This window comes from Chenopodium album, chromosome 7 (genome assembly GCF_948465745.1).
Source record: "Chenopodium album chromosome 7, dcCheAlbu1.1, whole genome shotgun sequence".
In the NCBI taxonomy this organism is placed as follows: domain Eukaryota; kingdom Viridiplantae; phylum Streptophyta; class Magnoliopsida; order Caryophyllales; family Amaranthaceae; genus Chenopodium; species Chenopodium album.
The window spans coordinates 49,167,496-49,182,498 of NC_137840.1; the positions used below are offsets into that span (position 1 = coordinate 49,167,496).

Below are 15,003 nucleotides of genomic sequence, written 5' to 3' on the forward strand. Positions count from 1 at the left end.
TAAATTTGTAATTATTCTAAAAACTTTATTTTTCCAACTTTTGATCATTATAAATTAAATTTGTTCTTGACTTCCTCCTCCTAATAGTGTGATTGAGTGAAATGCTTTTCAAGCAGTTATAGTGAAATGAAGTAGTCGTACAATCATGGCAAAAGCAAGATTTACCGACGTCTTAAGCTACGGAAAAAGGCAAAAGATATTACTCTATTATTATAAACCTTATTGTTTTAAAAAAAAAAAAAAAAAAAAAAATTTCAAGATATTTTTATAATAACTCCAACAGTACTTTCAAGTTCCAACTTCTCGAACTTCGTACAGCCGGGAAATCTCTTCTCTCTTCTCCCTATCGCACACTGTCACACTACCCATGCTTCATTTATCACCCTTCTCTCTCTCTCTCTCTCCTCCCTTCATTTTCTCTTTCTAATTAATCAATTCAAATCCCACATTAAACTCCTTAATTAAATATTTAAATACTTAAGTAACTCCTTAATACAAACAAAACAAAACTCAACTCCATTTGAATAAACTGAGTTAACTACATACTCAGCAAAGTAGCAAACTACTCTCTCTTTCTTGGCTTTCATTGTCGGTGATTCAACCAAAATCATTAAAAAAATGGGCGAAACTCACAACCATGACCATCACAACCATAGCCAAAACAACCACCCACCTCCGCAGTCGCAGCCGATGGCTCCACCACCACCGCAGCCAGGGTCACATCTTCCGATGGGCGCTGCGAGGGGTCCCATCTTTCAGCCTCAAGAACAACTCACCAATCTTCACTATTGCATCCACTCCAACCCCTCTTGGCGTTAGTCTCTCCCTTTCGCTCCCGTCATTGCATGTTCATTAAGGGCTTGTTCGTTATCGCTTTTCTTTGAAAACTAGAAACAAAACTGTGGAAACTGTAAAATTAGTTTCCGCTTTTTTGTTGTCAGTTTTCGAAATCAACATGAGTATATTATATAAGTTTGTGTAGTTTTTCCTCATGATTTAATCTAAATCAAAGTTGATGATTATAAAACTGACTGTGATACCCAACGAGCCATTAATTGCTGATTTTAATTCAAAATTTTATGGGTTGTTTTTTTGTTTGTTGTATTGTGTTTGTATTGAGAAACTAAGTTGACTAACTTTTTGAATTAGTATTGAAGTGAAAAGGTTTTGAATTTTCATTTATTATTATTTATTTGTATTGGTTTGAATCTAATTTGATTCGGCTTTTTGGTGATACGATTCCAACTTTTTTCCTGGGATTCTATAGTAGTATATGTTGAGGGTAGTTGATCAGGTGATACTTTTTGGAAGTGAAGTTTGTGATCTTTTTAGTATCTGTATTAATTAATGAGTATATTGAAATTGGATTAGTTACTTAATTATATGTTTTTTTTTAAAGAAAAAATTAGAATTTTTCTTGAAGGGAATGAATAAAGTTTCTTTCTGTGTTAGCTTTTTCCTTTAAATGGTTGTAGACTAATGTTTATTATTTAAGCTGTTTATTAGACGAGGGCTGGACATAAATCGCCTTTTTTCAATATCTTATTCGATTTTTTGGTAGACCAAGCATGTATCTAGTGGTAGGCTTGACAAACTGATATTGAGATATCTTAACTCGGCTTGACGAACTGATATAGAGATATCTTAACTCGAAGTTAGGGGGACATGAATACATGATTGAAAGTGTGCCCATGGTAATCATATCGGATACAAGTTTCATTTCACTGATCAACAGTTGAAGTCTGTGTTATTTGGATTCAACTAGTAGTGTCATGTGTCTTTAATGTCAGACATGACCATTTTATAAAGGTTTTGGTCCAAAAATAAAATGTCATGTGTCGTGTATCTGTATCTGAGATGGGAAAGAATTGGAGTAATGTAGGTGGAAATTGAATGAAAGGTCAAATTGGGAAAATAAGTGAGTTTTGGAGTTTTAATTAATATGTTCCTCTCATAGGTTCAGTAGTCTATAGATAGGAGATTGAAGAAATAAAATGGAGAGGACATGATTTCTAATACTAGGCTTTTTTTTGGCATACTTTGCTAAATACGGTGAGGCATTTTATCTCCCCAACTTTGTTTGATTCTCAAGGTGCTGGGGGTGTGAATATGTCAGCCACCTAATGTAATTCTATAAGATAGAGAACCATTACTCACAAACTTGGGTGGAGAGCGCGAGGAGGATAGGAAGAGAGTTTAGATTCAAAAGTGAGAATTCCACCTTGGCAAGCGCTTTGAAGGATTATCATTAATGTCAAATGATAGAGATGCTGTCATTGCTTTGTCTCAATGAATAATTGGATATACTCGTGTATTATTCCTATTTGTTGATTTAACATCGTTAAATCCAAAGTCAACTCACAGGTTACTCAATGGTTTTTTGCTGCCCATTTACTGTGGCAGTCTGGCTGGGCATGGGCATACTCTCCCTACCAGGGACATTGAAACTGTGGGACATGCTTGTGAAGGTCTATGTTTTAGATTGGTTACATTGTCCGGGAATATAGGTTCTATTTTTGGCCTATATAGCTTTAGAAGATAAATACTACATATAACCTTGCTTGGTAGAGCCTAGGAGAATAATTTTCTTCTGGAGTGTGGACATAGTGGCTCGGGGGGTTATAGGCTCTCTTTTGGCCATAGTTATAGTAGAAAAATTCGGTATAATCTTGCTTAGTAGAGTCTGGCGAAAAGTTTAGTTTTGGACAATGAACATGGCTACTATGTTAGTAATCCATGTACTTCGGTGTGATCTCTCATAATTCTTTGTTATGAGTAAGATAATTATTTGTGAATGATTATAATTAAAAGCTTTAGAGGAATGAAATGAAAATAGTATCTTCGACATGCATACTCCACCCTCCCTCTTCTTGCCTTTTTGCTAAAAACATGCTCAATATTTGCAGACCAAACTTGCATACTGGGTTTTCAACACTACATTGTCATGCTTGGAACAACTATCTTGATAACCAACTCCATTGTGCCTGCTATGGGCGGTAACCGTGTAAGTTCCATTTACCTTCCTAGTTTTAGTTTAAAGTATATGTTGGTATTGTATTGTGCTAAACTTTAAGTTGTTGTTGCGTGAAATTTAATCCTTGTCTTTTCTTTATATTAGGGGGATAAAGCCCGTGTAATCCAATCTTTGCTCTTTATGTCGGGAATCAATACTCTTATTCAGACCTTGATCGGGTCTAGACTCCCTGTGGTGATGGGTCCATCGTATGTGTATCTTATACCCGTTATGACTATCATCCATAGCAATAATTCTGGATATTTTGCTAGTGAACACCAGGTAAGAGGTTATTAATCTCTGTATTTCAGTTAATGTTCAAGATTTTAATTCCTGCTTCTATAAGTCAACAATACAACCCACATTTTTCTCAAAAAAAAAAAAAAAAAAAAAAAGTCAACAATACAATTATACAATGATTAAAAATGCAGCGTTTTCTCAAACCATTATATATATATGTATATATATACATATATATATGTATATATATACATATATATATGTATATATATACATATATATATGTATATATATACATATATATATGTATATATATACATATATATATATATATATATATATATATATACATATATATATATATATATATATAGGGGGAGGCTCTCGTGAGAATTTTTCTTATGTGAGAATTTTTTTTTTATGTGAGAACACTCTTTATGTTCTAAATTTTTACTTGTATGTTCTAAATTTTAAATATGATGTTCTAAACTTTTCCTTAGGTGTTCTAAATTAAATCAAATGTTCTAATTTAGTATTCACATGTTCTAAACCATAAATTATATGTTCCAGATTTTAAAGCGTATGTTCTATATTTTTTCTCATATGTTCTAAATTTTTTACTTACACTTTCTATATTCTATATTTGTTTGTTCTAAATTTTTATTCACATGTTCATAATCTTAAATCAAATGTTCTAAATTTTACTCATATGTTTAAAATTTCATAAAGCAGATTTTATAAATTTTTAATCACTTGTTCTAATTCTTAAATCAAATGTTCTAATTCTTAAATCAAATGTTCTAAACATATTACTCACTTAGATGTTCTAAATTATTACTCAGATGTTCTAAATTTTAATTTCAGACGCATGTTCTAAATTTTTACTCGTATGTTCTAAACTTTTACTCACATGTTCTAAATTTAAAATCAGTTCTCATATAAGTATGAATTCTCACATATGAACCTATTCTCACCGGATCCCTCCCCTATATATATATATATATATATATATATATATATATATATATATATATATATATATATATATATATCTAACCTTCCTTTAAACTTTCTTGAATTTACTCTTGGTTCTCTTTTAAAACTCTCTTCATTTTTCTTGGATGCTCTTTCTTTTGCTCACCTTTAATTTCAAACTATTTCAAATGATTATCTTGTTATGCTCCTTTCTTATTATCGTACAGTTCCTTATGACACATCATGTTAGTCGACCCCAAATCATTTTGGGACTAAGGCTTTGTTGCTGTTGTTGTAATTGCTAAATATATCTGAGAATATATCTGCTGGATTTGATTGGAATGTTGGATATATTGATAGTTACTATAAAATAGAGCACTTAGACCAGTATGGGAAAGACACCAACTTCTGCGCATAGCTTTTAGCAAAACCGACCTTCAAATTACGCTTGCAATGAAGATATCCATTAGTAGACAAAAGACTGTAAAGTGATGCAATGTTAAATATCATGAATGTGCTCAATGTATAACATATACGTAGTATTTGCAATATGATTTTGCATATTTACCATTTTCCCAATACTTATTTTGGATCTGAGTTGGCCATCATGCCTATTTATACTTGAGCCATTGGTAATCTACATTTTGTGTACATGTCTAAAAAATTTTAGAAAATTTGTAGACATGCTGAGGCCTTGAAGATTGATTTTTGGTGCAGAGGTTTATCCACAATATAAGGACTGTTCAAGGATCATTGATAGTATCATCTTTTGTCAGCATTATTCTTGGATTTAGCAAAGCATGGGGAAACTTAACGAGGTTGGAAATTGTCTTCCTGTGAAAATACTTCCGTATTTCAATTTACTAGTCTAATGCTCTTATATCACCGATGTGTAATTTTAATTAGATCTTTAGCCAAGATAATTTTTTGATCATCTCTTTGTTTTATTATATATCGTTGGCAGGCTTTTTAGTCCAGTAGTCATCGTGCCTGTAGTTTCAGTGGTTGGGCTTGGTCTGTTTGCAAGGGGTTTTCCACAGGTATTGTCCTCTTTTTGGGTTTGAGGAACATTTATTTGAGTTTTAAGGCTTCAAACGTTGCTGATGAGATCTTATGCTTCGTTACAGCTTGCAAATTGTGTGGAGCTGGGCTTACCAATGCTAATTTTGCTAGTTCTCGTTCAACAGGCAATTTTCAGATTGACTGATATCACTCTCTTTCATCATTAAAAGGGTACAAACTGACCTATGCTAAAAAACATAAGCTTATTGTGCTTTGCTTTTTCAGTATGCAAAACGTATCCACTCAAGAGCGCACTCGATTTTAGAAAGATATGCATTGCTTATTTGCATGGGAATAATTTGGGCTTTTGCGGCCATCTTAACTGCTGGTGGTGTCTATAATAGAGTCAAGGACCAGACAAAGATGAGTTGTCGCACAGATCGCAACTTCCTAGTATCGTCTGCCCCATGGTATGTCCACCGAAGTTTAGGCAGCTATATATATTGCTCTTAGAATTATTTTCCCATTGGTAACTACAATTAGTTCTTGTAAATATTTAGATCCTTTAATTGATCATCTTCTGATATTCGTGGGTAATATCTAGGATAAAAATTCCATACCCTTTCCAGTGGGGTACCCCTATATTCAGTGCAGGCAGTGTATTTGGGATGATGGGTGCTGCACTTGTTGCGTCAGCAGAGGTTTGAACACATTCACATAAAATTTTATAACTTTGCTTGTGTTTTCACGATGTGAGTATTATGATATCAGATTCTGTAGCTGAAAGCTGATCTAAATATGTAGTAATGAGCTGCATTCGGCAGAAGGATGCTGGCATATTTATTTGATCCATCTTAATGAATGATTCATTTTCTGGTGCAGACAACTGGAACATTTTATGCAGCTGCCCGCTTATCTGGTGCTACTCCTCCTCCGGCTCATGTGCTGAGCAGAAGTATAGGGTGGCAGGTTGAGGCTGAGATAATATCTTTATTTTGGCTATTCAGTATGGATTAATATGTACTAATTAAGATTTTCTTTTTTTTTTTGGTATGCAGGGAATTAGCATGCTACTTGATGGACTATTTGGTACTGTCGTTGGTACAACTGCTTCTGTGTAAGTGTCCTGTATATCCAGTATTCACATGCCATTTTTCTGCTGGCAAGCTGAATCTAGTTTGCAAATTTATAGTGCTATTATAGTGTATAATTTTTCTGCTAGCACTCAGTTTAAAAATGATTCGTTGTGTTATTATATAACCCAATTGATTTCTGTATAAAACTCAGTATTTTGGCCTTCTAATAGCAGAAAGTGTTCGGTGAAAAAGAACAGGTGTAATTAAATCTCCTTTTTGAGAAACTTCTTCCCGTGCTAGATAGTTTATTAAGTTTCACTTTTGTTGATGGTAGGACAATTATTTTACACTCTTAAGCTTCAGTGGAAGTAAAACTTACCCCGTCTTTCTCTGCTGTTAAGGTTATTGTTACAAGTTTCTAGACCTCTCAAAATACTGCCCACAGTACATGAATATATGCAGGGTTGTTTCTGTTACCTGTGGTAGTTATAGGTTTTTCAGTACCTTCACCAAGCTGCTACATGTCTTACATCTAACTCAACTTTTATTGCAGGGAAAATGTTGGACTTCTTGGACTGACACATGTAGGAAGTAGGAGAGTTGTCCAAGTATCCACAGCTTTCATGATCTTTTTCTCCATATTTGGTGAGCAGTTGTGGCGTACCAGCTACAATCAAAGCTTTAATGAAATTAAATACACATATTTGTTATCTAATCTTCTCTCCCAAATTTCTTTTTCAGGAAAGTTTGGCGCTTTCTTTGCATCAATACCTCTACCAATTTTTGCTGCCATTTATTGCATTTTATATGGAATAGTTGGTTAGTATCTTTTATTTCATTTACCTATTACCTATTTTTGAACTTTGCACATTTGTTGGTTAAGGCCCTTTATGGTACTTAACAACCTACTAGTTCTTATCAATGTATTCTAATTTAATCACTCCCTTGCAGCTGCCAATGGGATTTCCTTCATTCAATTTACAAACAATAATTCCATGAGGAATATGTATGTTTTGGGGCTGAGCCTTTTTCTTGGTATATCGATACCTTATTACTTTATGAGTTACACCATGTCAGCAAATCATGGACCTGTTAATACTGGTGGTTCATGGGTAAGTTATCTACATCAAGTGATGTTTGCATATCTGTGTCAAAGAATCGAGTATTTATTAAAATGTGATTGGCTGCTTGACGGAGATAGAGAGTAGAAAATATGCAAATTGAAGCTATTACCACAATAATTAGTAACTTGTATAAAAATTCTGTTCTGTGAAATTTTTGGAGCTACAGTTTTACCTCTATATGAACTATGTTTATTGATATAATAAAATCAAATAAAAATTGAAAGACTTGGTAAAAATGAGATTATCATATGGAAAACAGCAGGTTGATCAAAAGAGCAATTGTGTGGACTCTTGTTATCGATAAATGGAGTTTTTTTTTTTTTTTTTTTTTTTTTTTTTTTTTTTATGAATATATATTTATGTTTGCAGTTTAATGACATACTGAATGCAATTTTCTCATCACCTGCAACGGTGGCCATGATTGTTGGGACGTTACTTGATATCACACTAGAACCAAGGGATACTGCCCTTGATAGAGGTGTCCCATGGTGGATTCCTTTCCAAAACAGAAAGGGTGAGGTGAGAAACGAAGAATTCTATAGTCTTCCTCTCAGAATAAACGAGTTCATGCCCACAAGATTCATCAAGTAATAACATCAAATCTTGCCTTGTAAATTAAGGTTTGGGTTTCATCTTTTGTATCTTTAACTTTTTAACTTCTTTTGTGTATGTGATATAGTAATGATATTCATTGCAACATATAAGAATATGTCAAAATAACTTTTACTGGTAGGTATTGATGTTTGATCCACAGCCGCCTATTCCTTTCTCTTGTAAACGACTGCTAATTCGATTAGTTTAGCACAGTTTTCCTCTCCTAGAAGAACAGTTGTGATTTTGTTTGTGTAAACTGTAAACGATTGCAATGTACTTCGTGTTTATTTCAATGTAGCGTAGTTTTTCTCTCCTAGATGAACGCTTTGTGATTTTGTCCTGGTACTGTATTATGATCCTTAATTCCAATGCTTGCGATGTACTTAGTATACCAATATGGTGCAGGCATTCAAGAAAATGTTGCTACGTATCATTTTTTTCTTTTGTGGGCAAAAATTTAGGGCGCATTTGTTAAGCATGAAGTGTAGGAGAAAGGCATATTTGTTACGGATTGCAATTATAAATTATCTAAATACTGCCTTCATTTTTAAATACTTGTTCAACTTTTCTTTTTTAACCGTTTTTAAATACTTGCTCCATTTCCTTATTTGGAAAGCTTTTACAATATTAAATTAATTTTCTCTCACCTAGTGGGCCACCATGATCATATTTTTTTATTTTTATATTCTCTCTCCTCCAATTCTCCTCACTACTTTTGTTTTGTTTTTTTTTTTTTTTTTTACAATTTTTATTCTTCCACTTACCCCACTATCTCCATATTTTATTTCATTCTCCAATTTTTCCTAAAACTCCGCACATGAAGAAATGGAATAAGTTTTTAAAAACGGAAGGAGTAGTACTTTTTGTGTATTATTATGCATGTAGTGGTAATTTTTACCATAATATACGTTAAATATTTTCTCCCAAAATATTTACCACCTATTACTTATTATACATGTAATAGTACATTTTTTATCCTATATATTTACTAAACGCATAGGAGTTATGCCCTAAGGGTTAATCGAAGAAGGATAAGCAAATAATACCAAAGTCAAACAAGAAGCTATTTTGAAAACAAAGGTAGGACTCGTACTCCGTATGGCCCAGAGTTAAGATATTTTAGATAATCTGTGTTTTTTTTTTTTTTTTTTTTTTTTTTTTTGATAAGCATGAATGATATGATATGTTGGCTAGGCCCGCAGTCCACTGAGACAATGAGGGCTAGAAATAGTTGCACCACGTATGATATTTGTGCAATCACTTTGCTTTATTCGTCGACATGCGAAAAGACTTGATGTGATTATTTTTTTTGACAAAGAGACTTGATGTGAACTTAATGCTTCTTTATGTGCACAATTTTCTAAGAAGCTTCCAACTCTTTAAAATGTCTTTTTGTAATTTTTAGCAGCCTCTAATTATTCATTTATTATTTTCAACGCGTTATAAGTATTTGGGAAGACCAAATTCAATTCATACTCTACGTTCTGATTAGGACACATTGCCTTATCTCTTACAGTACAGTACGAGTAGTATTCCGTATTTTGTATCATTAATTCATTACTGTAATAATCCACCATAGAAATTGTGATATACTGGTATACATCACCTAAGGATATTATTTACTCATTTCGATGATTATGACTCATTTTATCATCAAATGAGCAAACAAATATCTTTAGATGTAGTGGGTGTACCGTATACCCGAATGTATATAAGAACCTCTCAATCAACCATCTAAGTTACGAAATATGTAGTACTGCATTTGGTTTAATTGATACCTCGTATTACCTTTGTTTATTCAAGTAATTTACATTTTGATTTTATAATCAGTAATTCTTTACATATGACTGATTAGTATTTTCCATTGACAAGTGTTAAAAGATAAAGTATGATAAATTTTTAAAAAAAAATGGCAATATAAACGTAATTCAAGTCTATTTCAGCAACCATTCAGATTTTCAAATTATTTACCTGAATATTAATAGAAGACTACTGCCTTCTTTTCAAAGCAGAAGGAGTAGCAGTAACGAACTCATCACTCATCTTTGAATATAGAACATTTTCATAGAGTAATCTACACTTGCATTGATTTTTAGTAGCAGTTTATACATCCTAATCTACACTAAATAGCTACCAATCATACCACTTTATACATCATATATTCATATTAGACTAAGATCAGATATAATCACTATATACAAAAATAATGTCACTTTACTGCCCGGCATAAGGTGGGATGGGATCCTCTACCACCCTGTGCAATATTGAGCACAGCATGATGAAGGGATCACATACCATCCCTTCCATCCTATAACTGTTCTTCATTCACTCATCTCTCCATAGTGTGCTGTGCTGAACACAGCATATGATCCTTTCCCGTGTGAGCTAGATCAAAACATACCTTGACTGAACAAAAAGTTGTATACAACTCAGTCTGTTAACCAATCTAGGTCAAAACATCCCTTGATTGAATATATAGTTGTATACAACTTAGTTTGTTAACCAATCTAGATCAAAACATTCCTCGATTGAACACAAAATAGTTGTATACAACTCAGTCTGTTAGCCAATCTAGATCAAAACATTCCTCGACTGAACAAATAGTTTCAGTCTGTTAACCAATCTAGATCAAAACATTCCTCGACAACCTGAACCCTGAGTCCTGGATGAGCCATTTCCAATTCCTTCCACCCCCATGATATCTCTTCATCACATATAACATGCCGCAATGACTGCAAAGATACTGCAGACTTTGGCAGCTTCTTTATATAGGAACACTCGCGCATGTCAACCTTCTCCAGACTCATCAGTCTACCAAAGTTTTCTGGGAGACATACCAAATTGACACATTGAGAGATGTCAAGGTATTTTAACTTAACAAGCTGGCATATCCCAGGAGGCAGAATTTTCAGATTGGGGCAAGCATAGACTCTCAGGATTTGTAGTGAATCCAACATACCCAAATCAGATGGTAGCTCTTTTAGGCTGTGACAGTTAGTGATGCTCAGAGTCACTAGTGAGCGAAGCCAGCATATGCTCACAGGCAGCTTCACCAGGTCTATACAATGATCTATAGTGAGTTCTGAGAGATGTGGGAATAACCTTGGCATATCCATGACAGATTGGTCAAAACTATTGTCAATTTTGGATAAGACTAGTGACATCTTCTGCAATTTCACCAATGGTATGGTACTCTTGGGTAACTGAGGAACTGAAATCTTTTCGAGCCAAAGGCTCCTCAAATTCGGCATATTAGCAAATACTGATAGGTTGAGAAGGACTGCATGTATTGTGCTGCTGTTGATTAAGATCAATGCCCTTAGCCTTGGCATGTTGTTTATGAAGGGTGGAAGAAAATACTCGCTTGAGTTGAAGTTCAGTACAAGCACTTCAACTTTAGGGAAATCCATGGCAAACCAATCCATTTCTTTCATTTCTCCTGTAGATTGAAATATATAGCATAATCACAGAAGAATTAGGACCATAAAGTAAACCATCAAAGCAATTTTAAGCATATTAGGATGTGAAATCAGCCACTTATGCAAGCAAATGCTGCAACGAATTGTTGGTTATACCTGTATGGAGTGAAACAATCTGGGCATTGAATGGCTGATCTGCATTCCTCTCCCATTCTTTAGGAAGACTTGCTTCTCTTCGTGGCATAAGCATTCGTTTTCGCTGATTTATTTTCCCAGTATTGCTTAAATGCAAAGCTAGGTCTCTCAATACATCATGCTGCATTACAAAGATGGTATAATAACTACTATACAGATCTCCAGCCCTGTCAATTGAACACATTGAATGTGACCAGTCAAAATCTATGCAAATGATCGTATTGAACATAAGATTAAATTACTCTTTCAAAATGATTTCCTGGCTTGAAAACTACCTTGCATCTTTCACTATGGTAAGAAGATTCTTCTCCGACAACTCAATAAGAATAGCAAAAGCCTCCTCTTCATCAATGTCATGAATTTCGACCCACATGTTAATCAAAACATCTAGGGGAATCTTCTTGTCCTCAGGGAAGCAAGCCAAGTCCAAGAAACATTCCCTAACCTTTTCTGGCAAGTAAGATATACTTGATTCCATCCGCTTTAGCAAATTAACCTCATGAGATTCACCAATTGGCTCACCTCGCGAAAGCCTGTTCTTTGCACTTATCCAGAACATTTGTGGTTGCCCTCGCAATGAAGCTCCAATGACTTTTAGAGCCAAAGGCAGCCCCTTACATTCACTGACAAGCTATAAACAAACCAACTTCAGCATAATGTAAAGAGCAGCAGAATTGAAGACTAACAAAGAACAAAGCTTCAAGACAACTACTGAAGCAATACCTGCTCGACTAATCGTTCATCAGCACTGACAGGAACAGAATTCTTCCCAAAAGCAGAGTGACAAAACAAAGCCATAGCTTCAGTATGGTTCAACAGCTCAACCTCATAGGTCTGGTTAGCAACAGTTGGAAACTTCGACCTGGAAACCACAAGGGTTTTGCACCCAGGCACTCGAAAAATAAGCTGTTCCAGCACTGACAGTGACCAAACATCATCCAAAACCACGAGAGCACGAGCTCCAAATATTGATTCAGATTGGAGGTTCCATTGAGAAGCCTCGGAACTGGTTTCCATATACTCCGTTTCTGACAAAAATTGCCATACCCTTAATCTCATTTCCTCCACATTAGGAGATTGAGATACTGTCAAGTTCAATATCCGGTCATTAAAGTAAGCTGCAAGAATTTGATTCAGACAAAGTCAGAGGCAATAACACCAAAATACAAACTAAATTTAGCCAAAGTCTACTTATTTACTGAAATTAGAAAGTTATAACCTCCATAATTTTGACTAACATACTTTCTCTTCTTTGAATTCAATACTAGTAACAATTTACCAGAAATTTCCAAAGCAAAAAAAAAAAAAAAAAAAAAAAAAAAAAAAAAAAAAAAAAAAGAAAGAAAAGAGTACTCCATAATACATAGCAGCTAGCACTAGTTTGGATGAAAAAAAAAAAATCAATATCATTCTATCATATTTGGTGGAATGATTCATATCATATACTTGAATATTAAAAGTACAATACTTAGACACATCACAGAGGCAACGACACTTGACGATTAAATAACTTACATTTAAGTTGATCATCCCTACAAAGTTCTTTAACAAGGGTAGTTTTACCACTCCCACCAATCCCACAAATCCCAAAAATACCATCACTTTTTTCCAATAAAATCTCCCTAACTTTCCTAACACCCACTTCCAAACTCACCCCTAATGGCCCTAAATTCCCCAAACTACCCTCAAACCCCCCTTCTAATCCCTCCACTCTCTTAATCTCCTCCTCCACCCACCCACCACCAACACCTCCAATCCTCAACGACCCAAGTTGCCTCTCAATCTGTCTAGTCGACCCATCAATCCGATCAAACCGCTCGGCCGAGTCGAACCTAAGATGATGAACATCAGCAAGAATATGAGCCTGCATAGGACCGTGCACAAACCTTGACACCTTCTTCTCAAGCTTCTCCATCTTCCTAGCTAGCTGCAAATTCTTGTACACATTCCATCGGTTCGATGCAAGAACCTTCTGCGAGAGCTCCATGCCGTGTCGAAGCAATTCAGAGACTCGATCGAGCTGAGCCTGTCGACACTGAGGTAGCTCAACGCCAGAGTACTTGATTTCTTGGATGATGGGGAGGAGATCACGGATATGATTACTGAGTTCTTCTGCACTAGCTCTACAAAAAGCTGATTTACGGACGATTGCGAGGAGGTGTTTGAGGAGTTCAGCGGCGATCTCGCCGGCGAAAAGATCAGTCACGGCCATAAGTGTGGACGTGAGTGGAATATGATGGAGAGAAACAAAGTGTGAGTGGGGATATGGCGGGGAGAATGTAGTCAATTTGGTGGGAAGACTAGGAATAGTTTAATTTATAAAAGTCAATAAGAATCATTTGTTTTTTTTTTTTTTTTTTTTCTTTTGGGTAGGTCCATTGGATAAGAGAAAGTTGTTTTTTTATTGGTGAGTTGTCAACTATCCGGCCAAGCGTGATAGGTTGATACTCTTCTAGTTTGATAAGGTATATAACATACTCCCTCCGTTTTTAAATACTTGTTTCACTTTTTTTTTTTTTCCGACCGTTTTTAAATACTTGCTTCATTTCCTTATTTGGGATGTTTTTACAACATTTAATTAATGTCTCTCATCCAATGGACCCAACTTAAATCATATTTTATTAATTTCATATTCTCTCTCCTCCAATTCTCTCCACTACTTTTACTTTATACAATTTTTTATTCTTCCACTCACCCCACTACCTTCATATTTTATTACTTTCTCCAATTTCTCCTAAAACTCCGCGCATGAAGAAATGGAGCAAGTATTTAAAAACGGAGGGAGTAGCAAATACTACCTCCGTTCCATATTATTTGCAACGATTTCACATAAAATAGAGAGGAAAAATAACTAATCGTTGCAAATAATATGTAGCGGAGATAGTATATATTCTATTTAAAAAATTAACATTGATATTAATTGGTTGTTGGTGTAGTGATGATTGGGACTACACTTGATAGGGAGGATTGCGTATTTAATCCTCTATAACAATAATTGGAAGGGAACTAAAACCTAACCAACCATCCTTTGATTAACAACTAGTGTTCAGCTCGGGCGATGCCCCGAATCTATCGTTAAATATTCTTAACTTTGTATTACAATTTTTATTATTTTTTTATTAATAAATGATAATCCTAAATACTTTCATTATTGATTTAGTTGAAGAAAATAATTTGAAAAAAAAAATGCGTGGCCTATATTAACTATATTTAAGAGGAATAAATAAGCAAAAGTATTAGATAGCAAAGTTAATATGATTTCTTACTCCATTTCTAATGGACCCGGGTTCAATTTCGCTCCAATGATATTGCAACAATGGACTTTAGCGCTATTTTTATATCTCTTTTTTTTTGGAACGAGCATT

The 15,003-nt window shown here is 34.5% G+C and overlaps 2 protein-coding genes across 3 annotated transcripts; one reads left to right on the plus strand and one right to left on the minus strand.

Moving 5' to 3' along the window:
* Positions 1–331: 331 nt before the first annotated feature.
* Positions 332–8,340, plus strand: LOC145639034 (nucleobase-ascorbate transporter 3-like). Of its 2 annotated transcripts, XM_081690132.1 has the most exons (15): positions 332–814; positions 2,907–3,004; positions 3,119–3,295; positions 4,946–5,046; positions 5,193–5,268; positions 5,356–5,415; positions 5,516–5,700; positions 5,835–5,931; positions 6,113–6,199; positions 6,289–6,347; positions 6,860–6,951; positions 7,048–7,125; positions 7,258–7,418; positions 7,800–8,050; positions 8,164–8,340. In XM_081690132.1, the coding sequence occupies exons 1-14, from the start codon at positions 619–621 to the stop codon at positions 8,019–8,021; spliced, it is 1,689 nt and encodes a 562-aa protein (XP_081546258.1). In that variant the 5' UTR covers positions 332–618; the 3' UTR covers positions 8,022–8,050; positions 8,164–8,340. The 2 variants fall into 2 exon arrangements, with proteins under 2 accessions (XP_081546258.1, XP_081546257.1); XM_081690131.1 differs by having other exon boundaries at positions 333–814; positions 7,800–8,340.
* A 1,734-nt stretch (positions 8,341–10,074) lies between these two features.
* LOC145639036 (putative disease resistance protein At4g33300) lies at positions 10,075–14,127 on the minus strand. The gene is made up of 5 exons (XM_081690133.1): positions 13,154–14,127; positions 12,362–12,756; positions 11,914–12,269; positions 11,600–11,805; positions 10,075–11,463 (listed from the first exon to the last, which is right to left on the minus strand). The coding sequence occupies exons 1-5, from the start codon at positions 13,848–13,850 to the stop codon at positions 10,631–10,633; spliced, it is 2,487 nt and encodes an 828-aa protein (XP_081546259.1). The 5' UTR covers positions 13,851–14,127; the 3' UTR covers positions 10,075–10,630.
* Between the last annotated feature and the right edge of the window lie 876 nt (positions 14,128–15,003).